The 27951-nt window shown below is 33.8% G+C and overlaps 1 protein-coding gene across 1 annotated transcript in view; it reads left to right on the top strand.

Moving 5' to 3' along the window:
• Positions 1-27951, top strand: part of LOC136833766 (bridge-like lipid transfer protein family member 1) — a 110902-nt gene that overhangs the window by 58067 nt on the left and 24884 nt on the right. The window contains exons 11-17 of the mRNA XM_067096010.1: positions 2570-2713; positions 5314-5464; positions 8658-8813; positions 9050-9147; positions 12590-12744; positions 16203-16386; positions 24647-24758. Coding sequence (XP_066952111.1) covers positions 2570-2713; positions 5314-5464; positions 8658-8813; positions 9050-9147; positions 12590-12744; positions 16203-16386; positions 24647-24758 — 1000 coding nt within the window. The remainder of the gene's footprint in view (positions 1-2569; positions 2714-5313; positions 5465-8657; positions 8814-9049; positions 9148-12589; positions 12745-16202; positions 16387-24646; positions 24759-27951) is intronic.

A 27951-nucleotide genomic window follows, 5' to 3' on the forward strand; every position in this document is an offset into this window, starting at 1 on the left:
ATACCTACTCATCCAATGAGGAACTATAAAGAGTCTTAGGGGAACCTGGGGGTACCATGTACCTGGATACCCACCAGTTTTAGTGGATGGGTGGTGGTTTTTTAATTTTGTGGTGTAGGTAACAGTGTTGTTTGTCTGGTTGTTTTTTGTGATGGTACTGCTCCCAGGGCAGAGGCAATTATTGTTGCTTTGCTAGCCTCCAGAAATGTCCTTTACTGCAAAGCTCCCACATAAGTAGCAGGTGCTCCTGGCTATACCGCCACGTTGCTACTGGTTAAGATTAGCACCAACCAGAGGCAGTATCTTCCTGCCATTGCTCTCTTACTAGGTAAGGAAACAACAAGCATTGTATCAATGCTAACAATTTTTTCTTTTCTCAAATTCATTACAATAGCCTACTATGTTTTGGGGTAGAATATGTCCAGGTATCCCATCTCCTGTCAGTGTGGGGATCAGCTATGTAATTACTTGGTAAATTATTACTTATATAAAAATTACATTTTTATGATAAAATAAAGTTTTATATATTGTTACCAAGTAAGTACAGAATGGGAGCCCTCCCTTCTCCCCTCATATGGACATAAGGACACAAACAAATTGAAGCTCTTTGCTGAGTTCTTCCTCTCTTTCACAAAAGTGGGCGGGGCCATTTACCTATACAAAACAAAAGAATCGCTACCGCAAATTTCAAAATCTTAGCTGCCGTGCGAGTTGAAACTAGGCTATGTAATTAATAGGTAAGTATATATAAAACTATTTTATCATAAAAGTGCCATTTTGTATTTTTATACTGTTTTGTTAAAAGTAGAGGACTTAATTATTTTTTATTACTGACAGTGTTTCTGAAAGAAAACTGCCCATAAACAAGGTGCAGACTATATTTAAAAGCATAAGAAATCAATAATGAAAACAGATTCATCAATTGTTCCTAGGCACTCTTGCTCAGTTTTGACTTCTTATGCACCAGGTTTGACCACTGGGTTACTGTCAATTTATTTTACTACAATGACAGTGTCTACTCAGTCACAAGTCTCATCATCCTTCTCTGGACAAATTAAGTAGTAAGAAGACCTTGTATGTCCATGCAGTGTTGTATGCATCTGCTGTAGGGTGACAGAACATGTATGACAATGGATTTCTACATTTCTTAATTTGTTGTGGCAGATGTTTTACAGACAGATGTCTTTCCTGAGTCCAGCCTTCCATGTCATCTGTTCTTATTTTTCTTACTTGTACACAATTGATAGAAGTAAATAAAGTTAGATTTACCTTTTAGTTTAGACAGACTACTAAATGAATTATTAGTGGTATCTGAAGGTCAGGTATGATAATTGTAGGTTACGCATCCTAAAATTGTGCTGTTTCAACTTTCCTTATTTTTATCAGAGAGTGCTGATGTAATTAAGGTCTAAATGCTACCTCAGGAGAACCTTCATTACCTCTTTGGGATCTACTACTGCATTATAAATAATTATAATTCTTTTAATATCCTCTCATTTGTTCCCATGAGAGCTGTAGGCGCAGTGTTTTCAGTCCCTGGTGACAGTGTAACAGACTTACCTTCGCCCATATTTCTGTTTAATCAATTCTATTATTATAGCCTATGACTCTGCTGATAACGTTCCAGTCCAGTTTTCAACCCTTTGTTAGTTTTGGGTACCCTGCAGTTTTTCTCCAGAAGTTCATTCACCCCTTACTTTGGCTCTATTTGTCTATCCTGTCTATCCTATGTGACAGCAGCCTTCTCACCCGAATAGCTGTTCAGGTCATTTTAAAGTACAGCAATGTAGTTTTGTGACGTTACATAATAAAAAAAAATTTTTTCATTGACAAGCACATTACTAAATTGCCCTCCTCCAAACCCCTTTGTACCTTACACCAGGTCCAGACAACGCAATGATTAAGTCTGCCACTAAAAGGTCTCTGAAACCTCAATGCATGAACTGTGAGCAGAATTTGGAGAATCTCTTCATTGTCATCTCTATAGTCTGTGACAGCCGGCCAAAGAATAGGCTTTTGTATTGTAAAGTATTTGGGTCATGTATGAAAATATTTATTTATTGTTTTCCTTAATTCTTTGTATGAGTGTATGCATATTCATCAATGTAATTAGAAAAAAAGAAAGAAGCAACACAGTTCACGTTTTTCATTTTTTCAGGGGTACTAAGAGTACATTTTACTGTAAAGAGTTTATGATCTTACATTCATATATGAAGTCTTCAGAACTATTCACTACTTTTATACTTATAAGTATCTTAATACATTGATGCAGCACAAATAACAAATTGTAAGATGTCTGTATGACATTTAGCAGGCATTACCTATGTTTCATTGTAAAATAATACAGTCATATGTACTGAGTATCCTGTATGCTGAAATATTTTTTTTTTTACTTTTTTGCAGATAAGGTAATTTTGTTAATTTTAATTTCTAAAATCTTTTTGCATTTTTTTATTTATCATTTATTTCTATTATTAGGCCATTAGGTTCCACAGTTTCTATACAGTTGTAAGAGTTTTCTTACTTGTACTATTATTTTCACTGGCTAATATGGGGTATTTTGTTTCAGGAAAAAGAAACAAATGCTATTCACATGAATGTGCAGAAAGGTTCCTACTTTGAGATGATTCTGCCATGGATGGTTGGGGCTGATGGTTATGTTACTCGGATAAATGGTCAACTTTTATATGTTGATGCTTCCACAAGTCTTCAGGTACAAAAGTCTTGTAATATGCTTAGTGTAGCTAGTTAGTTATGCAAATTTTAGTGCTTGACTGTTAGTAATGCAATTTTTAGAGTACTTTACAGCTCAGAATCAGTTCGGTCTTAAGAGTGTGCTGGGATGTTGGGAAAGAGAATCAGTTAGGTCTTCATAAGAGTGTGCTGGGATGTTGGGAAAGATCTTGACTTGTGAAACAGTTATAAGTATATATCTTTATAACCATGTTTTTATAGTAAAACAGGTTATGTGTATATCTTTAGAACTATGTTTTTTACAAGGAAAAATAAGTTTTTTTACAAACCTGTTTATCATAAAATAGTCTTTTCGTTGCACTGAACATATCATGACTCAGGAAGCAAAACATTCATTTAGAGAAAAAAGCCACTGCGCATACTCATTCATCTCCTCCGTCTTTATAAGAAGTTACCACCTTCATTCAGCTGGATTCCAACTGAGAAAGAAGAGAAGGGGTCCCTTGAAAGTTAGAGTTTATGATGATTGGTGGTATAGAACCTATTTTTTTTTAAAAACCTGATTTGGTAATATAATCCAGTCATCCTAAAATATTCTGTATCACTACTTAGGAGGGAGGAGGATGCAGATTATATGAGAAGAACGTGCCAGAAGTTTGTTCCCAAATCCAGGACAGGGAGTTGGCACACAGGTCCAAAGGAGTGCTTTCATGAGAATGGTGTGAAAAAAAAACAATACCAATGCCAGAGGAAAAAAAGCATGAGGATGATGAATGATTCAAACCTTTACTCAATTAGCAAAGGTGCTTTGTCAGTGAAAAGTCACCTCTCTTAGAATGGCAGGAAGATCCAAGTTATACTTAAAAGCCAAAGAGGAAGACAGGGCCAAATATTTCATGGGCTTTGATCCTATGGGATGCAAGGTCTCCTTTAGAAGCTGCTTAATAAGTCTAGGTGATAATCTGCTGAAGCTAGTAAGAGATCAAGGTCTTTGAGACAGAACAAAGCTGGCAACTCATGTAGGAAAAAACAAGAGGAAGAAGGATGGAATGACTCGGTGCACTGCAGGTGTCCATGAAGATACCTCATAGGACACAGCAGATTACACTCTTTGGAAGATGAAAGGGCAGGAATAAAAAAGGAACAAAGAGGGAACTCCCTGCTAGATGAAAGTCTTGGTTATAAAGTCTGAGGTTAATTAGACTGGCGAAGGCTTAACATATCAAATTGCAGATGGAGAGTTCACTGATACTCTTAAAGGAGGCTGAGGTGATCAGAAACACCTTTTGAGTGTAGATAGATGAGCTGAAGGGCAACTGGAAAGACTGGAGGAGGAGGTCATGCTGGAAGATGTATGGTAGGAGACCTGTTGCTTGAGGAACTTGATTGTTTTGTGTCAATAAGCCTTTATGAATCCTTATGAAAATCAGACAAAAGCTCAAAGGAGGAGAGTGCTCCATGATAACTTACAAGGCAAAGGAATACTACACAGTTCCACCTGTGGCCTGGAGATTGGAGTCAAATCAAGGAGGACCAAACGCTCATGAAGAGCTTGGGCTGGCTGAGTGTTTAGGTATTGAAGGAGTGGCTAAGGGCATAGGCATTACAGGAGCAGCTGGAACAGACAAGGCTTCAGGCACCAAGGCAGCAACTTGAGAAAAGCAAGAGATGCCACCGGGAACCATAGGAGGCCATAGGAGAGGTGTAGGTGGTAACATAGGAGGAACTGAAGCACTGGGACGTGATATGTATAGAGGGAAGACTGGGGTATGTGTCACAGCACACATTGGAGAGGGCACCCTCTCATAATCAACAAATAAGGTGAAATGGCTGAAAACACTGAGCAACCAAAGACAGCAATACTTGGATACAAGGGAGCCACTGGGTACACAGTCAAACTCTCAGACCCAGGGCTGTAGGAACACACTGTCACTACTGTGGGACACTGGTAAGGAGGGTCCTGAAAGATTAATGTTTGTGCCAAAGGAAAGGACTTCATTGACGTGATGTTATCACCAACCGGAAGGGCCACAGGAGTTGGAAATGGACAAGGCATCAGGATGCCAGAAACATGTACCTTCACCAACAGAGAGGGAAATCAGACTAGAGGAATGAAATTAGACACAACCGAAGCACTGGAAACAGTTAAAGGAGGAGATGGAAGAATCAGCAAATCCCTGCCAGTTGAGATTGGCCAACCATCCAGTGGGGTGGAACAAAAGGGTAAAACATCCTTTAGGGAGTACGCAAAAATAAAAATGACAAGGCACATGACAAGATTGCAGAGATGCTGAAAGTCCTGGAGAGAAGGCATTTCAGCTTAAGAAGACAAAGGCTCATGGTTGTCAAGAGGGTAGAGTTTGTTAAGCATGCACAATGGCTTTTTTTTCTGATTGAATATTTTGCTTCATACTCGTGGATACATTTTTTATAGTAAAAGGCTATTTTATGATGAAGGGGTTGTATTGACAAATAATATTTCTCAAATTTTTCTGCTAATTGTAACGTGTGACAGTGCATATATTGATCAGTTGCAGTACAGTGTTTAGCTGTACTTACAGTTTATACTCTGTATTTTTCCTCATGTACCTAATTAATAAAGTGTACTTTGATCCACAGTATCGTAACCTTCTCGAAGCAGAATCCCTTGACTACTCTGTCCATGTTCATTATCCAAGGGTATGGAATCACCATCAGACATGGGATTTGCAGTTTAATAGCAGCAAAGCAACTTATCATTTCCTTTATTCACATAAAGACTTCTTTCAAGGTGAGTTTCTTGGTCACACAAGAGGAACATAGAGTAGCCCAGAATGCCCAGATGTTGCAGTGCCCATTGTAGGAGAATGCAGTTACAACATCACTGGATGTATACTGTTATTTTGTGAATATCTCTTCCACAATAACAGTTTGCCATAAGACTGGAAAAAAGGATAGAAACAATATTTTATAGGTTAAAAGGTATATGGGAAGAAGTGGTGAGACAAGTAACTCATTCTATATCGTGATAATTAACTTATCAATTAGGAAGACTCAGTATATCTTCAGTATGTAATATTTACTGAGGAATACATTCTATATAAATACAGTAGACATTGAAGATCACTCACCCTTTGCATTAAAAATAGGACAGTTTTGGCTATTTTGATATCAGTTCCTTTTTATGAACACTTCTTTTAACATTCATGATTTTTGATAACTTGATCTTAAAATTGAACATTTTGATAAATTAATTCCGCTGGTCTGTCCTGTTATAGCTGTATTTTGGGCTCATTGAGCAAGAAATGGTTATTAAGTTCCTTTTTCCATTGTCTTGCACTTTTAGAAAGATGCCAATGGCTCTTGTATTAAAAGAACCTTGAATCAACATTCACCTTAATATTTTCTCTGTAATTATACATACAAACATAGCTTTAGTTTCCTGAACAAGAAATACTTAAGACTGTTTGCATCAAGTTATTATTATTATTATTATTATTATTATTATTACAGGCAGTCCCCGGCTATTGGCGGGGGTTCCGTTCTGACAGCATGACAATAAGCGAAAATCTCCGATAACTGAAAATCAGCAATTTTTGGCACTTTTTCAGCAATTTTTGGTTATCGACGCCTCCGTTAGGTGCCGAGAAGTGGAAGTTGGTGCATATCGGTGCCGACAATCGCTGATTTTCATTGCCAAACAAGCGCTGAAAAACCGGGTCGCCAATAACTGAGCCCACTGATAAGTGGGGACTGCCTGTATTATTATTATTATTATTATTATTATTATTATTATTAATATTGTTGTTATTATTATTATTATATTATTATTATTATTATTATTATTATTATTATTATTATTATTATTATTATTATTATTATTATTATTATTGCAATAGAAATAGAAATATAGAAACATTTATATTAAACATACCAAAAATGTTATTAACATGCAGAGGAAGAGTCCAAGTATCAGAATATCCATGGGTAAATAAAAGAAAGACAGAAAAATAAAAATAAAGGTACAGGAAATCAGGAAACTGCTGAGCATATACAGTAAATATATTAACTGCACTGTGTGTGAAAAGAGAGCGTAATTGTATGATGTTTTAAAATAGTATTAATCTCTTATTAACTTATTAGCACCATCATCAGTAACTCCTCTAAAAGGGCTGTAGTACAGTTTTACAGAAAGAGAATGTAAGGGCTGCTTTAGGGCTTAGTGACATTGTGGCACCTCTACGAATGTGGATGTTTAATTTTTCTTAACAAATAGAAGGTAGATTCTTGTAGTTATAGACATTAATACATCAGAAGAAGTTTCCCCTTCAAGTAGGTCTTTGGAAGATGGCCCAACAGGATATCTTCAAACCATGGAATAAATAATTACTATTGTCAAGATCCACAACTCAAGTGATTTTTTGTATGGAATCTTTGGAATCTGTTGTCTTCCAGATTGAATACTTTTGATAATGAAAGAACCAAAGCTCTGAAGCTAGTAGATTAATAGGATCTCTATATCCTTATTGACAGTACTTTGGCTCTTGACAATACTGTATTAGACAAGGGATTTTATGTGATATGGAAAAGAGTTTGTTGTATAAGGCAACAATAAGCATTCTCAGGTGCTCAGAATCATTAAATATAGTGTACCTATGTTAACCAAATCATGGGGGTTAAGCTTGGTATAAGAGGAACTAATCAGTGTATTCCTAGTAATGATGGGGTGCTTGCCTGTGCCCTGCTGACTATACCACTTACTTATAAATTTCTTCAATTTTTAAGTTGAAAAATCATAAAAGAATATTAATCTTTTCTCATTTCAGTATCTTAGGACTTACACTCTTCTTGGTTTCACAACAAACTCATTACCTAAGATATACTGTAGCCCAAATTCATGGTTCACCAGATTCCTAGGAATTTCATTCCCTAATCAGAAGAAAATTGCCTGCACATGCTTATTCTCAGATTCAATGCTTCACTTTGTGTCGTCTACCTTTTGATAACAAATTGCCAATTTCAAAGACTTTGGACTGATTTTTATTTTAGGGGTCAGTGATTTAAAAATGTTTTGTAATCTCACAAGCTTTTATTATTTTTATTTCATCTCCTATGCTTTTGCTCATGGATATTTATAGCTGAATTTTTCATGACTGACTATTTTGGACTAATCTGGTTCTTTCCAGCTGTTACCAGTTTATGGCCATAGGAATGGATGAGGGTCCTCATCCCGATTTTTTTTTAGCAGCTCAGTCCTTCCTCTAAGTTCCTATTCAGGATAAATTACTTGTCTAAAATTTTACTGAGCACAACATTATTTTTGTTGTGTGGAACTGTTGCTTGTAATCCAAATGCCAATCTCCTAACCCCTCCAGTCCCTTGCAACAGTTGGCTAGATTACATGAAAAGTTAGGCTCTTAGAAGCAGGGAAGATGAGGATCTGTGAAGTGCATGCACAGTGCTGCTAACATGCAGGTGATTTTCTTTGAAATCCTAAATGGATTGTCTAGGAAATTTGATGAACATGGAAAGTAATGTGTTGTATGAAAAAAAGTTTTGTGTTTAAAAATACTTACTCTGCTTTCAGATAAAGGCACTTCTGTTTTTTCAGCTATTTATAGGGAAATAGTATTGTTTTGTCAGTCAGCATTAAGTCTGGCAAGGTACAGTTTGGCCCATCTTTCTTTTTATAATGCCTATGGTCTTTAATAAGATAAAGAACACAGGTATTACCTATGGGTGCAGGCAACTTGAGCATTTAGTTTACACTAAATCACAGTTTCCATTTTTTAATGAATATGCTTTTAATATACATACTATATCCGTTTCTTGCTTCCTTTTGACATGTTCCATAAGAATATAGTATTCATGTTATGAATAATAATAATAATTTAACAGTACTCCACTTGAGTATATAGAAACATTTTTCTCTATTATTTAGGCTAAACTGAGGAATTAAACTGTTTTTATGATTTACATTTCAGATATGATAGAAGACTGGTCTTCACGGACACAGCCAGACCTGCTACATTTTGTTCCATACACTTGGAACTTTAATCTTAAGCTTCATCAGTTTGAACTGGTTACCCTTGCAAATGGATACAACTGGGTAGACTGCTCATCACAGCACCAAGCTAATGGTACTACGTTCAGCCCTTGCATTTAATGCTAGTAGAAATTGGACATTTTCTATACAGTAATTAGAGATAAAAAAGTCTTCCTTGTATGGGTGTCATTGGAAATAAAGATAGAAAGGGCTTCTTGTTTTGGGTGTCATTGCAAAATGTTGAATGTTTGGGACCTAAGTATTTGTACAGTATTGCATTATTTACAGATTATTAAAATTGTACAAATTTAATCTTTTTGTGTACTGCAGCTCATGTTGCCTTCTGTGGAGATCTTCTGGAATTGAAGTTTTCACTTCCATTTGTGGACTTTCTTCCAGAGAAGATATCATTACAGTTCATCATATTGGTAAGTGGTCTTTTTTTTTTTTTTAACCCTTTTGTTAGTTGCAAGTAAAGACTTGTGATTAGGGATTATTTATCATAATAATATACTTGTAGGTGAGGTTTTCATGTCTGTGTATAATTATGCAGAATTTGTATTTGAAGCAGGTGGAATGATACCAAAGAGTTTTGGTGAAGATGAAAACTGACTCCAGATATTCTTGATTGAATATATTGATAGCAAATATCGTAAAATAAAATGAGAAATTCTCTCTTTTGGCGTACTGAATACTGTACCCTTAGTATTTACTGTTTCTATGAAACTTAACTAACATTTAAGTAGCTCAGCAGTTGAACAATTGAAAGAAAACAGAGGAGTTGCACCTGGTTTACCAGGTTATCTTGTTCCCATTTACCTTCCCTTTGGTAAGCAAGGAGAGTGATTCTGTTTTCTGTGCCTCATTTTTCTCCTGTTTTACTGTTCATATCACTAGCATTGTGCTTGAGGAACCACCATCTACCTCTCTTCTGCTCTCCAACCCCGGACCCTATGGCAAGGGTGACAGATGCCATGTTGCAGAATTGGTTGAATCTGGACTTCTATGCCTTCCTGCCACTCAACATGGTCAGGGAAGTGCTAAACAAGTTTCAATCGCTTTCGCTCCGTTCTGGCCTTGAAAAGAATGGTTTCCAGATCTTCCGGTCTTCTAGTGGACTTCCACAAACTCCACATTTACTCAGACAATCACACTTCAGGAGGTTCCACCAGGGTTTTGCGCTCTTGCTCTGACAGGCTTCAGACTGTCCAGAGACTTGTCAGAGCAAAGGGCTTTTCAAGAGCAGCTGCAGAAGCTATTGCTAAATGCAGGTGTCAGTCCTCTTCTAAACTTTACCAGTCTAAGTGGACAGTCTTTCGCAGATGGTGTGCCAGATGTAACATCTCATCTTCTAAGACATCTGTAACAGATATATCAGACTTCCTTCTCTATCTAAGAAGTTCCAAAGGGCTTGCTCCTTCCACTATTAGAGGATGCAGAGCTATGCTCAGTCCTGTCTTCAAACATAGAGGTTAGATTTGTCCTCTAACGAAGACCTCTGTGATCTCATTAAGTCTTTTGAGATTTCCAAGCAACCAAATAGATATGCTATATCTTGGATTTTGACGTAGTTCTTAAATGGCTAATGGGCCCCTTGAGCTTCTCCATTCCACCTCTCTTAAGAACCTTACCAGAAAGACTCAATTCCTTGTCGGTCATCGACAAATGATTAGGCCCAAAGAGACGCAGTTTGCTGGCTAAGAATGAGGATCCTTCTCAGCCCTGGCCTCGCTCTTTCTTAATTAAGAATCTTATGGATGTCCTCGGACCAGCAGAGGAAGGACGCATTGTTGTTATTATTAGACATTACTCATGAAATTGTCATACAATGCCCCCTTAATTGCTGCCAAGACTATATTTCCTCAGTAGTTTAAAAAAAAAATCCTGGTATTTACTAAATTATGGAGAATATGAAGGTACACATATATATAAATGCATACTTGCTATTAAGCTTGTATTTTTAGTTTAATCTGGCCTGTCCCAAAATTGTAGGGTATGATCTTTGGCATCACACTGCTATCTTTACATTGAAGCAAATCCTCTACAATAGTATCTCCAAACATGGTGTACCCTATAAGGTCCATTATGCCACATGTCAGTCCTTAAACAAGAGGCAGAGACTGCCTACAGGATTACCTACATCTGGCAAGATTAACTCATAGGTTTACCTATTACAACCATTCATGTTTTCTATGGGATAAGTTTACCATACTTTGCTCAGTGCTGCACTATCCAACAATTTTTTGTCAATGTGGTACAGTACTCAGCTATATGAATGTTAAGTAAGAGTCACAGAAAAAATGCTAATCTTCATATTAACATTTATAGTGTCAACCCAGCCTCCCCATAGTCCAGTGAACAGACAACTAACTGGGGTACAGAAAATGACCTACTGGAGGGAAGGTAAACAAGAAGATGAGAGAGGCCAATAAATGAGGTACACTCCTATTTTCTTTTATATTTTCTCAACTGCTGGATGAAACTGAGGCTCGAAACTTGATATGTTTTGCTCTATTATTATTATTATTATTATTATTATTATTATTATTGTTGTTGTTGTTGTTGTGGATATTAACGTGTACCACCATTTTTGAACCAATATTATGCCAGAAAATGAGGTCAGAGTTGAGTAATAGCTGATAAAAACAATGAAAATTTAAAAATATTTATTCTTTAATATCAATAAACATACATATTTTACTAAGAATTACTAAAGCATTTAAAAAATAAAAAATAATGCATTTCAAGCTTCATTTTGATACATAAATGAAGGCCATACCTCAAAAAATAGAAGAGTTACACAGATTTTCAAATTGCTAAACTTTGACTGTGTTTTCTGGCATTTTTTATATGCAGCGCGTTGGCCCCTTGTTACGTGCTACGCCTCAGTTATCATACACTGTTTCAGTGTCACATAAATGGTGCAAAGCGAAAATAGACTTACACTTTCAGTAAGTCGCCTGTACAACTAAAGAGAGAGACATGTTGTGTCTGAAAGCATACGAGGTGTGACCGCCCTGACGTTGTGTGCTTTGACCTTAAAGGAAGGCAGAATGTCCTCTCGGATCTCAGCATGTTATCATTCGGAGTAATAAAAATCCACAATATTATATAGTTTTGTAAAATTCTTAGTGAAAGTTTTCTAAAATTCTTAGTGAAAGTGCATATGTAGGGTATTGAGCTAAAAGGCTGTTGACTTCTCTTGCAGGCCCCCACTGAATTAAATGCTTGCACATAACAAAGTAGAATAAAGAGGAATGAAGGACAAAGATAAAAGAATATATAATTGAAGTAAATCACAGAATCTTGTCATATTCACAAGAAAGTCAACTAGAAGGTATAGGAATCTTTTGTAGTTATTTAAAATTTAAGATATTTATAAACTAACATAAATTTGAGTCCATATAATTAAAAATAAAAGTAAGAAGCTATACAGTATATCTATTGTATCTAATAACAAGTCAGACTGGCCCCCGCTACCTAACTGAGGCAAGCAGGTGCACATTTTATATGGTGTAAAACAGCTACTTATGGTACTTGAGTTAACCCACCAGGCCAAAAAATATATCACAGATACTCCAGTCATTTTAGAAAAAATATCATGGGAAGGAAGGGTGGTTAGAATACTGTATGTATAACTAGAATCTTTTCTTAACATTTCTTTTTGAACTTTAGATGTGAAATTGTAGGCATGATAGGTACAACTTTCAAACAGTGAAGTCTGAAGAAGTTTTAAAGATGCATTAAGTCTGATGTTGAACCTCACTCAAGATTCTAAAATAGACATAGTAATGAAAACTTGTTGAATGTTGAACTGCCATAAGTTATGTCCATACAGTATTTGATACCATGAAGTCTTCATTTTTACAGGTTGAAACTGTTGATCTTAGTTTATTTCTACCCCCATCAAACACATCACGTCATATTATTGCTGCATTAGATAGAAATGCTAAGCTCATTGATAAAGAGGGAAGACCAAAAGAAGTGTTCAATGATGGAAAGTGGAGAAAATTTTGCAAGTTAAGGTAAGGATGAAGTATCAGTGTGACTGGTTTATTGTATACTATCACAAGTCTCCTCCAAGTAAAATATTTCCTTTTAGATTTAGTCATATATATGTAACTGTATAATATTTTTTAGGCTAAGCAGTTAAGAAGAGGTATGCCTTTTTGTTTTCATGATGATATATTGTAGATTTATTGTAAGTCCTATTTTCTAAGAAAGACTGAATGGTTCATTTAATCATTGTATGTAAATATTTACCAGTAGGCATGGCATTACATGTACTTGTATTTCATTATAAAATGTTTTAGCTCTTAGCAAAGGCTGCAAAGAAAAAGTTAATACGGTACTAAATACATAACTTCCCATGGAAGATGCAAGTTTAGGAATAAGAGAGACAATTATTGTAACCATTTGAGTGAGAATCCTTCATCGGTGCTTGAGAAATGGGTCATGGTGTTCAAAAGTTGCTGCCTCCTAATTTTAGCCTATGATGATTAGTTTCATTTTATCATTCTTGAATGCAAACCTCCTCTTTAGGTAAATGAATCATATATTTTCAGATTGGAAAGCAACTTGAAATATTCTGATGTAGTTTTTTTTATCTCATTGTCAGACTAAAGGTATCAGTATATCAGAGTATCCAGAACTTTTGCATAATTTTATTTTTGTTGATTTGTACTAAGGTTAACTTTTTGTATAAAATATCATGAAATTGGGTCATGATAAGCTAAGTCACTTCTGTACTTGACATGTTCATTCACATTGTATGCTATGCAACAGTGTCCATTTTCTGAACTTTCTTACAGTAACACTACATTTTAGTATACATCCAGGGGCTGAAGGGAAGTTGTTAGTATTTTATTTAATGCAATTTCAGTTTAAAAATTACTGTTTTGTTTGCAGAAATGTGTAAAATATGAAAAAATTTATGACAAATTTAGTGCAATTTTTTGGGTTTAGTTTTTCTTTAATGACTGTTTACTTTGGGTTTATTGGCTTTACTGAGAATTTGTTCATCATTTACACCGATAAAATCAATAAAGTGTATATTATATAGTACATTGTAATTGGTCAACTTTTCACAGTTCTTTAAAACAAGGCAGACAATTTTTCTGTACAGTAAACATATTTCATACATAAGAGAGAAAGGTGGTTTCAACTTTAAATCCCAAAAACTAGTATGTGAAGGAAATAGAAAATCAGCTTGCTTCTGCTCTATGAGCTTCTTCATTTTCTTATCTGAACACTCACATGTCTGATATTTTCATTATACCTGCTTTCATATAGCTCTTTCTGTGACTTTTTATTAAGAGGAGTCCCCATGCCATAAGGCCCCATTGTAAAGTAAATGACTTTTTACCTCATGATTGAAGGGCTTTGCTTCAAAATTTTTCCACTTATCCTACAACTAATAATGAAAGTTCTTTCATGGGTAAATGTAGAAATTTAGAAATTGACCTGTAAGTCTATTTGTTTTGCAGTTTCAAAAAATCATGATTTCACTTTTCAAAATAATATGCAAAAATAAAAGTTGTACTGAAAAGTGATTTTCCCAATGACAAAATAAAGATATGTAGTTATACTACACTCTTTAAAAGCTTCATTGAATTTGATTCAGTCTTCTTAGAGAAATCAGCATTTAGTTTTGAAAAAGTAAGTTTTGAGAAAACAGCAAAAAAAAAAAAAAAAACTTTGAGAAAACAGCAAAAAAAAAAAAAAAAACTCCAAGACTCTCAAGAATCTTGAGAGAATTAAGGACATGTTGAGCAAGTTATCCCTATATCAGTGTAACCTGTTTTCTCTATGGTCCTACCACTAGAGAGAATGGGATATTTTAGTGGGTGACAATTATTTTTGTCTAAATTTTTTTTACTTTTTTTTTCAGGTTTGTATACATTTTATTGTTCACAGTGCCATGCAAGATGTGAACAAAATTGCCCCTGAACCAATCTAAAAATTTCTTTTAGCAATAACATTTCAGGTTATGTTTATCCAAATGTAAAACAGTCCAAAATAATGTATAAACTCAAACTTGATCCTATCCAGGATTATTCATACAGACTTTTTACAATTTGTCGTTCACAGTGCCATACAATCGATGAACAAAATTGTCCGTGAACCAATCTAAACATTTTAATTTTAGCAATAATGCTTCAAGGTATGTCTATTTACACATAAAACAGTCCAAAACAGTGTATAACTTACTTGATTCTATCCAGAAATAGTCATACAGACATTTTTTACAAGTCTTTTTACAATTTGTGGTTCACAGTTCCATACAAGCGATGAAAAAAAATTGTCAATAAATTGTCAGTAAACTAATCTAAAAATTATTTTTAGCATTATCATTTCAGGATATGTTTATTTAGACATAAAACAGTTGAAAACTGTTAATAAAAAAAATTCAATAATTCCTAAAAATTCGGCGGTCGGCACGCCCCTTAAGTCTGCTTTCATAAAGCTCTATCTCTGAGTTTTCACTAAGTCTGCTTTCATATAGCTCTATCTCTGAGTTTTCACTAAGTCTGCTTTCATATAGCTCTTTCTGTGAGTTTTAATTAAGTCTACTTTTTATAGCTTTTTCTTTTAATGAATTCCTCCCCTAGTTTATTCACAATTTACATGCATCTGTTTCTGCTGTATGTGGTGAAGACATTCCAAAATTTACACCAAATGTCTTCAATCTGGGTTCTTTTGTGGACTTTTATCAAGTACACCATGAAAGGTAGAGATTTATGCTCTTTGTTCAAGGTGGATGTTTGTCAGGATCCAGAAATGTTGGTGAACTATATACAATGTGTCATGGTTTGTAGTCATATCTTCAACAGAGATACCATTATAAGTTCAGTACAGCAAGAAGTTTCAAGTGCTCATCAACAATTCCAAGGATTGCCTCATCATATTACAAAAGAGAAAGAAGAATTGAATGTTCTGATATTTGGAATACTGCATTTAAAATGGTTATATCAGTGAAGAATTTGAGAGGCTATTTAAAGTAGTTACAGTATTGAATACATAATAGAAGTTTTTGTTTCTTGGAGGTAATTCCTTAGATCACAGTGGCCTGTCATAGATATGAGACTTGTGAGGTTAAAATTTATAAATATGGAGAGTTCTGGTGCTTAGATGGATATTCTCCAAAAAAAATTGGCTGCATATATTGATAAGATAATTTTCCTGGTTATGATTGGTGGTAAACTGATTGACATGGAATTACCTTTCAACCATAGGGCACATTTTTATTTAAACAATTTGTAATAAATATTTTTAATTCAGAGTTATTAATTTTCGTTTTAGAATAAGCAAATTAATAAATGTATATATACAATATATATTTCTTCAAATCACCACTAAGTATTCTAGATGAATGTGACAGTTGTTGTTGCCCCATTTTTCTTTAAAGCTAGCCCATGTTTTGTGGAACTTCCTATTCAGGAGATGGGCATTTTTATCTAAATATTTTTTTTTATTATAACAGCTCTGGATGGATAGATTGTTGGCAAGTACCTGAATTACAGTTGAACATTGGTTATACCTACCATCCAATTCCCCCATTGGGCCCAACACCTCAGGCCAATGTTTCAACTCCCGAGAAGGAAGAACTGCTTTTGTCGCCAATTAGGGCTCCTCATAAAAAGAAGTCCCCCATGGAAATCATAAAGGTGAAAGTTATATTGCTACTTATATTTGATGTTATTTTAAAATCAGTAAAACAAGGCAAGCATAACAAGTTTTGCTCATCTCAGCCAGGGTAATGACAAGAAAATTTAATGCTTTGAGATTCTGGGGGTTTCCCAAACCTTATAGCAATATTTTTCTTTTATTGTTCTGGTAAATTTATTTTTCATGTTATAATATTGGTTTTGTTGTCATATTGAAATTGAATGCTTGTGCTTTATTATAGTTTTTTAAAATTGGAAAATAAAAGTAGAAATTCAGAGTGACATAATGAAGTTAGCCAAAAATTTTTTATGGATGACATCATTTACAGTCATCAAACTCTCAAGGGTCAACATTTTCCTGATTGCAGATGACATCATCATAATCTCAAAAAGTTAATGGCGATTCAGTTGTTATTGAGACAATTTAGCAAAAAAATTTTGGCAGCTGATCCTTCAGATTAGATCCTACTTCATTTAAGAAAACTTATTCTCTCAAAAGATATTCATTATAGATCTTAAAAGTAATAGGCTGACAACCAGACATGCATTCTGTATCTGGCCATTATGTACTCTTTGGTACACAGTCATCCTGACCCACTTGGTTTAAGGTTGACCTTTATTCTTTGTCAGCCAGTCAGTTTCTATATATCTCTAACTCCCCCTTGTACACCCTTGCCCCAGATCCACTTTTACAACAAACCATTCACTTTTCCATCTTTTTGTACTGCTCATCTTAAAAACTTTCAGTCCCCCAGCCAATTATATTCACTGCTCTCCATATTGTTTTTCTGTCTGTTTGATCATAAGCTGATGATAATAGCTCTCATCATTTTGTATTTTTGTTAGGTACTCCAGAAAAAGCATTACTATTGAAAACATATAAATGTACAATATTCTTAACAAGAAAAACAAAGTCTTCTATTTAGGTGGCTAGGATGAGAATTGTAAGTCACACTGGTCAGATAAAATACAAATACTAGGCCAGAATGAAGAAAATTGGCCATATGCTCAAAGCTTGTTCATACTGAAGAAGACTTATGAAAAAGGAACCTAGATTAGCTCTTTGTAGTTTCTCAGTCACATCACAAGTGCCACATTCAAGGAATTCCTGCTTTAACTACACATCACAAGCATTAATGATCCTCAGGAAGTGAACAGGCTTATTCATTAAAGAAACAAAGTGGAACTTGAAGTAAGTGGCTTTGAAGATCCTGCCAAAACTGAACTTATAAAGTTGCATTAAACATTCTAAATTAGACAACAATTGACCATAAAAGAGATAAAATAAATTGCATTTGAATTTGCCAAAATAGGAAAATGTAGTTCAGGAAAGTATACCCATTTTCAAAATGCAGTAAGAGAAAAATAAAATTTTAACAAAGTTCAAAATCTACAGTAAAAACTGTAACCCCAAAAAGTACTAATAATAGTAAAGAAGATAAAGAATCTTTAAATGATGAACTATCATCACCTTGGTTTTCCAAAGGAAAATTAAATCCCCCAAAAAGTCCCAAGCAATTAATCAGCAGCTGTACAGTACCTCATGCTTTTGAACAGTGTAGGAAATTATAATATTAAAATGATACCTTTACACAAAAATCCAAGAATCTAATAATCAGTTTGACAAAATAAGAAAATACAACCAAAATGGAGACTTAGGTATAATATGAATGGTGTATGTGCAAAATCAACACAATATAGAATACAGTAATTAACCCTGAAGACTTTTTCAAAAATCACAGCACGTTTTTAAGATTAAGAGTTCATTTATGGCTCCTTTTTTTTTGTCATTGCCTGAAGTTTAGTATGTATGTATCAAAATATAAATATTGAAATATATGACAGAGCAAAAAAAATTGTCATATATAATTTTATACAAATCGGAAAAACGTACAACGTTATTTTTTTCTTTGTATTAACTAAATTGATTTTTTGGAAAACAAATTGTAAAAATTAACAGAGAAAATCAAAAATGATGCATGAATTAAACGCATGGACAAAAAAATGTTTTTTCAAAAATTCACCATAAATTGAAATATTGTGCTAGAGACTTCCCGTTTGTTGAAAAATGAAAGTAATTGATTGAATATTACTAGACTGTAAGTGTTTTAGCTTACAATTGCAGTTTTCGGTCGAAAATAAAAGATTTTTTAAATATTTATATGAAAATATTTCAAAACTGATAAAAGCTACAACAGACCATTAATTCCATATATAAAACTTTATGTAACGACTAATATAAAACGAAACATTACAACGTGACAAAAGAATTTCTGAGATTTGGCCATAGATATGTTTTTTAAAAAATTCACCTAAATCGAAATATTGTGCTAGAGACTTCCAATTTATTGCAAAATGAAGGTAAATGATTGAATATTACAAATGTAAGAGTTTTAGCTATACAACACAGAGCAAGGGAAATTTTGGCAGTTGTCAATTTATGTGAAAATATTTCAAAACTGATAATTTTTTTCTGTTGTATCAATGAAATTGCGCATATTTTCATATATAAAAGTTTATGTAACGCAATGTAAAACGATTTACTAATTTCTGAGATGTTCGCCGATACAGAGTGAGAAATTTTTATTTTTCAGAAATTCACCATAAATCGAAATATTGTGCTAGAGACTTCCCGTTTGTTGCAAAATGAAGGTAAATGATTGAATATTACTAGAATGTAAGAGTTTTAGCTGTACCATTTCGATGTTAACAAATTTTGATTATCGTGATTTATGAAAATATTTCAAAACTGATAAAAGCTACAACATGAGTTACTTTCTGTTGTATTCTTTTTTTCCATACTTTTTGTAACACTAATATAAAATGGTTTAAGACAATGACCAAAGTTGAAAAAAAGTTTTTTCCAAAATTCACATAAATCGCAATATTGTGCTAGAGACTTCCAATTTGTTGCTCTAGAAAAGAGTTTTAGCCAATCACCTTTTATTTCAAATAAAGTTGACCGAAGGTTGAAATTTTGGCAGTTATCGTGGTTTATATGAAAATAATTCCAAACTGGTAAAAGCTACTACCATGGGTTGTATTTTGCTGTATTTACATGAAATGCACACATTTTCATATATAAAACTTTATGGGCTAATATAAAACAGTGTTACAAAATGTTTTCTGAAATTTTCGGCCAGCGGGCATAAGGAAAAAAGTTTTTTCAAAAATTCACCATAAATTGAAATATTGTTAGGGACTTCCAGTTTGTTGCAAAATGAATTTTGAATATTACTAGAATGTAAGAGTTTTAGAAATTGCATTTTTCGACCATTTCGCAAAGTTGATTGAAATTTTTTGTAGTGGTTAGACGCCCACTCACAACAGACAATTTTAGTCGAAGTATGATACGTCCAGTCGCTTTAGGTTAACAGATTTTTGGAAAAATTAAAATTACCAATGAATCACAGAATTCATTCACATTAGGATACTGGTTCCAGGGAAAATTTAAAAATTTCCAAATAATTTTTGACCTCCGACTTAATTCCTAGTACAGAACTGTACAGTATATTGTTGGCCATAAACATTACTAGTATTTTACATAAAAGGTTGATTATTTACAAAATTATATGCAGTGCAGAACAGGGCAATACATACAAATTTTTTTTGTTCAAAACAGTGCAGTATGTTACTAATTGTACAGAGCTGTTAATACCTGATGTTAATATGATACTATGGTATTTGCACAGTACTCTGTATTCTTTTATGGTCATCGGGTTTTTAAGACAATACCAGTTGAAAATACTTTATTTTACAGTAATCTCAAAAAAACCAGTCACCTTATACATATGTAAGGATATGCAAGTATATAGCTACTTTAACTTAAGTCTTTCACATGAAGACTCAGCAATAATGAACACTTATGATGATGGTGATGATTATGGAAACAGTAACACAAAACAAATATGCTTATGCACTTATTGGAAACAATAAAACAAAACAAATATGCTTATGCACTTCTTATTGTATAGTATTACATTTACATAGGAACACACACACACACACACATACACAATAGACAAATTCTTAAAAACTGTATGGCATTATTATCATCAAGATCTTCATCCTCTTTGTCAGTTCATTCTGTAGGAGGAGGAGTGGCTGGTCTTTTAGCTTCTGTGATGGTGGGGATGGAAGAGGTGGATGGGGTGGAAAGAGAGGCAAAGAGTTTGGGTTTAAATCTTTTGGAGATACAGTGTGATATCTGTTTAACGTGTTTTGCTTTTCATTGCTTTAAAACTTGATTTATATAATGCAAATGCTTCTTCTGCCATTTCCTTCAGTTTCATGCGCATACCATTGATAGGTTAGCATCATGAAAAAAGTACATGAGAGCAGTGAATTGATGCAATCCTCCTGTTATGGCATGTAATGTAAACTTGTTTTCTGGAACTGCTTCTACTTGTTTGATAAAGCATCTTACTGGGTAAACTGCATCAGGTCACTTTTATCTCAGTTGGGATATCATCAGTTAAATCCTTTATTTCCCAAGACCCATATCTTTAAATCCTTCTCTACCCACTGTCTTTGCCACAGTCAAAATTTCTTATGTTAATTTTTAGACAAGCTTTGTGGTAAAAAAAGGTGAAGTCATAAACAAATTTTGAAAAATATTTTTTTCTCTATGAATTTACTGCTTCAGGCTTGATAGCTTCCATGGCTCTTTGATGATAATTTGGCATCAGTGATTGTATAAAGTTTTCACATCAGTTTGTTTTCCATGGTTGGAGCTTATTCCATAACCTGAACAATACCAAGTGTAATGGTGCCTTAAATATCCTTATTACCGCTGATCTAGAGGTTATATTGGAAGTGTTGGTGGCTAAGTGGATGACTTTGGAAGTGTTGGTGGCTAAGTGAATGACTTTGATGCCTTTGGTATTGAACCCATGTGATTCTGGGTGGCCAGGGTCGTTATCTAGGATTCTAAAACCACCATGGAAAAAGTATTCTAATAGTCCAAGCTTTCTTGTTTTGTATCTAAAAGACTGACTGTTGGAATTTTTCTTCTTCATTCAGGGCTCAAGGGTTAGTGGCTTTTAAATCAGGGCTGTTGATGAAATCAGGACAGCATCATCAGTCTCTTTTTCTGCCTTAAAATTTGGTATTTGACTTTTTTAAATCCCCTCTGTGGCTTTTTTCCAAAACAGTTGCTTGAATACTTACTTGGGTTAATGTCCAGCTCCTCTATAAGTTTCTTGATGTTGTATGCAAATGCCTTCACTGCTTCACAGTTGGCTGAAGCAGCTTTTCCTATAATCTTTATATTTATCAGTCCAAATCTGTAATTATGAAACCAACCTTTGCTAGCTTTGTAAAGCTAGATCCCGTGCCTTTTACTTACCTTATGGACATCGCCTTTTGTCAAATCATGTTTAAGTCTACTGTATTAGAATATTTTTTTATAGTAATCCTTTTCCCATAGAAAATTAGCTGTTTCAGCAGGAAAGAGAGAAATATTTTCACATGATTGCAGTGTTTTTGCACCATCTGGTACAGCTGCAGCAATAGTTGTTGAGATTTACTTTTTGTTCTTACTTATGATTGGACTTATGATTGATGCTTTTTTAGCCTATATTTTCCTTCATTTCCTTATTTTGTGATGGTTTTAATAAGGTTATTAAGTGCTGCTTATTTGAACTTCCTTGCAAATGTCTTTCAGTTACTTCTGCTGCTGTATTAATTTCTATTTAGTGATTAAATTAAAGTTTACGATATTCTCAAATTAGTTATTGCAAACTACATTATTTGTTTTGCTTATTCTTATAGTAGTTCAGAGGTCTGGTTAAACAAATCATTTATAACTAACTAACTAACTATAGTATCTATGGGTTCCTTATTTGGAGAAATTCATTATCATTTACTGTCCATGTTGTTGGCTTGTTATTATAAATATTACTCAATGGCTTTATAATTCTTTTAAACAAGTTTTTTAAATGTTTAGTTAGTGTTATTTTGTGACTGAATTATGTTACAGTATTTGTTTTCAAAGATCAGATATGGTAGTTTGAGCCAACCCATTCTTGAATTGATTGGTCAACAACTTATACATTTTTTTAATAACTTTAACATTTTTCATATATAAATTTTTTCATTTTCGGAAGTTGGTTTAGTGTAGATGCATTTGGTAACTCAGGCTTTAGCAGCCAGTGCTGTACTTTCATGTCTAAGTAAAAGAAATCAGAACTTCATCTTATTTTTTTATAAAATGTAGTATTACATTATTGGAAACACTCTGTTTGGTATCCTCTATTTTCTATAAATTTTTAGTTCCTCTAGATGTTCATTGTGAGGTATGACATCAGCTGATCGCATCCACGCATGCCTGGCAGGCCACACTTCTGTCAAGACCATGCAGTGGGTAAACACGTATTTAATGGTAATCGAGAACAGTTTCCAACATGTTGCAAAGTTTTTTGAGTAAAACTAGCGGAAATTCAAGTGCATCACATAAGAGACGTCTGGATTTTATCCTCTGAATTCATTTTTCATTATCATTTATCACCCATTCTGTTTTGACTTTCAAAAATAATTCATTCACCTCTGAGTTCTGCTGGTTCAGATCATGCATCATTATTTTTTCATTTCGTCCTAACAAAATGAAACTGATGGTTAAAAATTTTCTTGACTCTCACTTTTCCAACCTTTCCATTTTGTATAATTATGGTTTTCTAAAAAAAATCTACCCTTAAAAAAATGTCTAATAATTCTCACTGTATGCCTGCATTGTTTTGCTTACCCACTTTGACAATTTTTCACCAACTGGACTTATTCATTGAAATAGATATTTAGCCTCATAAAAATAATTCATAACTGTTATAGTTTTGAGCTAGCAGAACATGATGTATGTTAATTTTAGCAATTTATAACGTCAAAATGAAACTTCCCGTTAAGTTGTTTTCTTGATTGGAATTCTTCAACTTTTCCTCTACTTTTTCAAATATTTCAAAGTAATTAAAAAAATAACCGAGATAGGGCTCTGAAAAAATTTTTTTAGCAATAATTCTCACCATACAAAAGACCTGTCTGTTTTCTATATTTTTCACCAACTGGACTTATTCGTTTACATTGTTTTAACAATATTTAGTAATTTTGATTGCATAATCAGCACTAACTGTTATAGTTTTTTGAGAATAATGTACAACGGTAACTTTTTTTTTTCGTGACAATTTATACAATTTGAAACTTGAAGCCATTTTTCTTGATTTTATAACATTTTCCCTATTATAGTATTTACAAAGTAATTTTGAAAAATAACCGAGATATTTTCATTTTTTTAGAATATTCACACCATAGGCAGTTTGATTCCAATCTTTTCTATAAATTTTTCACAACTGGACATTCGTTTTCCATTGTTTTATATGTCAATATTTAGAATTTTATTGGCTTTCTCATAGAAAAAAATTCATTCGTCTGACTTTCATAGTTTTTGGGTTACTTAACTGAAATATAAAAAATAAGTAAAGAATTTTATTTTTTTCGTTAAATAACTCTTTTTTCGTATTTAGAGGGCTCTTTATTCTGACTATTCCACCATAAAATATAAACATTTAGAAAAAAGGAAAAAATGAACGTTGTTGTACATTTTTGCTGAAACATTTATTTTTACGCAGTGTTAAGTGCTGTACCCTCAGTGATGTGATAACTATACAGATATGAAAGGGTTAAATTGGTTAGATATTTCTTAAATAATTAATTTTTCATATATAATTTTCATTTAATAATTGGTACCTTTCTTTAGCAGCCAGTGCTGTACTTTCATTTAAGTAAAAGACAGAACTTCATTTATGTAGTAGTACTTATAGGGCCAAGTTTGTAACCCAGATGTTCATTGTGAATATGACTTGTTATCCCAGTCAACTATTTAATGATAGAAGATTGTAGTATCCCAAGAATAAGATTTTGGTATCCAGTGAACTTTCAAATTCTGCATCTTCTTCTCTGAGTTCTGCTGGTTCACCTTAAGATCTTGGTATTACAGAATGTTTCTGGTTAAAAAACTACCTCTTTCTCCATTGCATAATTAAGGTTAAAAAAACTACTTATAGAAAACATTTGTTTGACCATGTTAAATGTTAACTGTCTAGCAGAACATGATGTATAAAAATAAAGTTTGGGTTGGATTGGAATGTTTAATTTTAAAATCTGAAGGTAATTTTACAAAAGACATTTCTGTTTTATATGTGATTCCATTACACCCTATAGTTGATTTACTTAACATTTTCCCTGGTATTTTGTTTTCTTTATTTTCATTTAGAATATCAAACAAGAGCAGTTTGATCCAACCTCAGTTTCAGCTGATGTTTTTATATCCATCATTCCCTTCAGACCTGAAGCATCTGTACTTCATCTCTTTATCAATCTAAAAGGTAATGAGATGGTTTTCATTTGAAGTGTTATCTGTGTAGACATCTTTAAGATATTCTGTTTCGTTTAATAACTACATTTCTTACCCCACCAGTACATTGTAGGGTTTAATAGATTGTTATCATCAACTGTTAATTTGAAACTAGTATCTGGTTTTAACAGTGAACTACATATTCATCCTTCAGACCTAAGATATATGGTATTGTAGTTCAATTGATCTAAGGGTAAATAATTTTAGACAGTATGTAAACATTTGTAATGTTATGTTCTTTTATGGATATAAACTAAAATTAGGTATTAAATCTGAAGGTAATTTTAGTAGTTCACTGTCCATTACATTTTTTTAACAGTTTCAAACAAACAAAAGCAAATATTTGGTTTTCTTTGAATATCCATCTTCTCTCCACTATCATCCTAAGACACTTTAATATCCATCTTCTATCCATCTAGTCATCTTACAACATTACCCTTAAAGATAAACACCAAATATGGCTATTTTAACAGTTCAAACACCAAATATACCTTAAACTATCATCCTAAGACACTATAATATAATTTCAAAGTCATCTTACAACATTATCCTTAAAAATATATGGTGTACAGCTACATGTGAAAACTAATCAAGTTACCCCTGAGAGAGAGAGAGAGAGAGAGAACAAAAATACATATACACATTGAAAATATTTAGTGCACTAGTGACAGTATGTACACAAAGGTAACTAAAGATTAATTCACAAAACTAGGTTATAAGAATATACAGTATCAGTAAACATTAAACTAAAATCAATCATAAAACAAGTAAAGTTGCACCGAAGTTTCTGTCCATCAATGAGGACTTAGAGGAGAACTGCCATTGTTTATTAAAGCCTTTCTGACACGTCGACGCTTTCAAGTTAGAGTTGGTAATGCTCAATCAGAAATTAAATCCCAAGAAGAAGGGGTTCCACATGGTAGCATTCTTAGTGTTACCCTATTTGCACATGCTATTAGTGGCATTTGTCCTCATATTCCTTATGATGTATTGCACAGACTTTTTGTTGATGATCATTTGCAGGATCAAGGATGTCTGTTATTGAAGAAAGCTCCAACTTACAGTAAATAACATCACTAAATGGGCAGATTTGAGTGGGTTTAAATTTTCGACCTGCAAAACAGTTGTTGTCCACTTATGCCGCATTCGTGGGCTTCATCCAGACCCAGATATATATATGAAAGGCCAAAGAATTCCCTGTGTAGATGAAAACAAATTCCTTGGTTTAATTTTTGATCATAGGTTGACATGGGTGTCTCATCTAAAGATGTTAAAGACAAAGTGTCAGAAGATTTTAAACAATTTTAAGGTTTTAGCTCACATGTCCTGAGGTGCAGACCATCAAATACTTTTAAGGTTGCATAAAGCTCTGGTTTTATCGAAATTGTTTTATGGGTGTGAAGTATACTCTTCTGCAACACCCAGCAGGCTGAAAATGCATGACTCTATACATCATGCAGGCATTAGACTGGCCACTGGTGCTTTCAAGACCTCACTAATATCAAACCTCTTGGTTGATGCTGGGGAGTTGCCTTTACAACTCCATCGCCAGTCATCCATCCTTCAAGCTACTGGTATAGGATGCAGAGACTTCCCAATTCTCAAGCCTTTCAAATTATAACAAGCAAAAAGACATTTTAGGCACTATGAGATGCATCCTAAATGTCCACAACCTTGCAGGTATAGACTTGAACAGTTACTTGGCACTACTGATATCAGTAGAAATGAGATGTTTCCTTATAAAATGTCAGTAACCCCACCATGGAAATTAATAGAGATTTCATTTTGTAAATATTTTTATGGTTTTAAGAAAATTATGACAGATATAGAGACCCATTCCATATTTATGGAACACAGTGAGGTTCATAAGGATTCAACTTGTGGATTCACAGATGGCTCCAAATCCAGAATGGTGTTGGATTTGGAGTTTTTAGTAATAAGTTTTGCACCAAATGTGCACTTCCTGTTTTAATATCCATTTTTACGGCAGAGTTGCTTGGGATTTTAAATGCTATTAAAAAAATAGCAATTATTGATGAAACAAATTTCACAATTTTTAGTGATTCTAAGAATGCATTACAGACACTTAATGTTTTTAACTCTACTAACCCCTTGTTTTAAAAATTCATTAATGGGTGCACCTATTATTGTACAAAGGAACACAGATTAGCTTTTGTTGAGTTCCAGCACATGCTGGTGTGCACGGAAATGAAGAAGCTGACAGATTGGCCAAAGCAACAGCTCTAGATTTACTTCCAAGGAAGTGTCCACTTTTATATAATGATATCTTCCCAAGCATTAGAAAATATATAATTAATTTGTGTCAAGAGCAGTGGAATAGTATAGGAGAAAATAAAATGAAAGAAATTACAGATGTTATATTTCCTTGGAAGTATGGCAGTATGCCTAGAAGATGGGAGACTGCTCTTTGCCGCTTAAGGATTGGGCTTACTCGCCTAACACACAGCTTTTTGATTGGTGGGGAGAATCATCCTTTTTGTGACAATTGTCTGGTCCCCTTGACTGTGAGGCACTTGCTGGTTGAGTGCCCCAGTCTTGGGGATATTAGAAGCCGTTACCTCTCTGAGGCTCTTGGTCGCGATGGCATGTTCATCCCTGCCAAGATCCTTGGAGAGGATGTGGTGTATGATGCCAATGGCATTTTTAGATTGATTATTGATGCTGGTCTTCTCGCAAAAATTTAATATTTCATTTTTTTTTTATCTGTTGATTGTTTTTATAGTAGCTATGTTGTTCATTTTATTGATATTAGCATCAATGAGCCAGTTGTCATGATGCCAAATAACTCAAAATCATTGATTCATTCATTCACCAAAATTTCTTTTGGCGCAGTAGAGTTTTCTGTATAATCAAGCCGCTAGATCTAAGTATAATCATAATGCTGTATGAGCTGTGGTCCATGAAAATAGACAGCCCTGTGGTCTTATCAGTTGGTTTGCAGCCCTCCAATAAAATAAAAGTTACTGAGGCTCAGTAGTTTTTAAGATCTGAGGGAGGACAGAAAAGTGCAGACAGAATAAAATGCGAACAGACAGACAAAGACAAAGCCGGCACAGTAATTTTCTTTTACAGAAAACTGAAAAGAGGAGTAGCTCCCTCACAAAGCATCAAAGTTACAAGCCAATCGGCAACTAGCAAAGCTG

The sequence above is a fragment of the Macrobrachium rosenbergii genome, chromosome 52 (assembly GCF_040412425.1).
Source record: "Macrobrachium rosenbergii isolate ZJJX-2024 chromosome 52, ASM4041242v1, whole genome shotgun sequence".
Lineage (NCBI taxonomy): Eukaryota > Metazoa > Arthropoda > Malacostraca > Decapoda > Palaemonidae > Macrobrachium > Macrobrachium rosenbergii.